The following is a 1,314-nucleotide window of genomic DNA, read 5'->3' on the forward strand; positions in this document are numbered from 1 at the left end:
GCGACAGAGGGAGACTCTGTATCAAAAAAAAAAAAAATTAGTTGGGCACGGTGACAGGTGCCTGTAATCCCAGCTACTTGGGAGGCTGAGGCAGGAGAATTGCTTGAACCCGGGAGGCGGAGGTTGCAGTGAGCCGAGAGTGTGCTTGCACTCCAGCCTGGGAGACAGAGTAACAGTCCGTCTCAAAACAATAAAATAAATAGACCGGGCGAGGTGGCTCACACCTGTAATCCCAGCACTTGGCCTTGGGAGGCCGAGGTGGGCGGATCACAAGGTCAAGAGATCGAGATCATCCTGGCCAACATGGAGAAACCCTGTCTCTACTAAAAATAAAAAATTAGCCAAGCGTCGTGGCTCGCGCCTGTAGTCCCAGCTACTGGGGAGGCTGAGGCAGGAGAATCGCTTGAACCCAGGAGGCGGAGGTTGCAGTGAGCCGAGATCGAGCCACTGCATTCCAGCCTGGGTGACAGAGCGAGAGTCTGTCTCAAAAATAAAATACAATAATAAAAAGAAAGGAAAGAAAGAGAGAGAGAGAGAGAGAAAGCAAGCAGGCAAGCAGATGTAGGTTCTAGGCTCTGCTAAATGTGAAGGAGCTTTTCCCCTTCGAGGCAGTTTGCTGGGGCTTGAGGAAGTTTTTAGGGACCCAGATCAGCTCTCCCTGTGTGCGACACACCTGTGCATCACTGGACACTGGGGATCCCCGGCTTTCGCCCCCCAGATGCAGGTAGTGCCTGTATCATCATAACATCCCAGAAAGCCCCCAAATTTTCCACGTGCTGCCTGTGGAGACTGCTCTACTGCCTGCCCCTACGGCTGACTGGAGCTAAATTTCCAAGAAAACCTCACACTCTTACCCCAGGGGTCCAGCCTCTTCCAGGGGCCAGGGGCATCGGCCCTCAGCCTCAATGCCTCTCTCTTCCCAGGAAACCCTGGAAGACCTGGACAGAAACAAAGATGGCTATGTCCAGGTGGAGGAGTACATCGGTGAGTGCGCCCCCATTTCCTCCTGGGACGCCTCCCCTCTCTCAGGCAAGGACAGGGTTGGTGGGGGCGGCCAGATGTACGTCACCCATCAGAGAGCAGTGGCTCTCAGACATGGGGGCAGGGGCACTGCTCGAATTCATGCAGCCATCCAACATTTATTGAGCACCTGCTCTGTGCCAGGCCCAGGAAACACTTATTGAGCACCTACTGCATACGGGCTACAGTTGAATTACAGCAGGGTGGAGGTTACAGCAGATAATAACACAGACAAAGTCCCTTCTTGGGGGGTCTGGAGTTTTTTTTTTTTTCTTTCTTTTTTTTTTTTTTTTT

At 52.6% G+C, this 1,314-nt stretch overlaps 1 protein-coding gene across 1 annotated transcript in view; it reads left to right on the top strand.

Moving 5' to 3' along the window:
- RCN3 (reticulocalbin 3) overlaps nt 1–1,314 on the top strand; it is a 19,396-nt gene that overhangs the window by 11,075 nt on the left and 7,007 nt on the right. The window contains exons 5-6 of the mRNA XM_017500581.2: nt 924–1,181; nt 1,254–1,256. Of these exons, the coding sequence (XP_017356070.2) occupies nt 924–1,181; nt 1,254–1,256 (261 nt within the window). The remainder of the gene's footprint in view (nt 1–923; nt 1,182–1,253; nt 1,257–1,314) is intronic.

This window comes from Cebus imitator, unplaced genomic scaffold, assembly GCF_001604975.1.
Source record: "Cebus imitator isolate Cc_AM_T3 unplaced genomic scaffold, Cebus_imitator-1.0 Scaffold266, whole genome shotgun sequence".
Taxonomy (NCBI): domain Eukaryota; kingdom Metazoa; phylum Chordata; class Mammalia; order Primates; family Cebidae; genus Cebus; species Cebus imitator.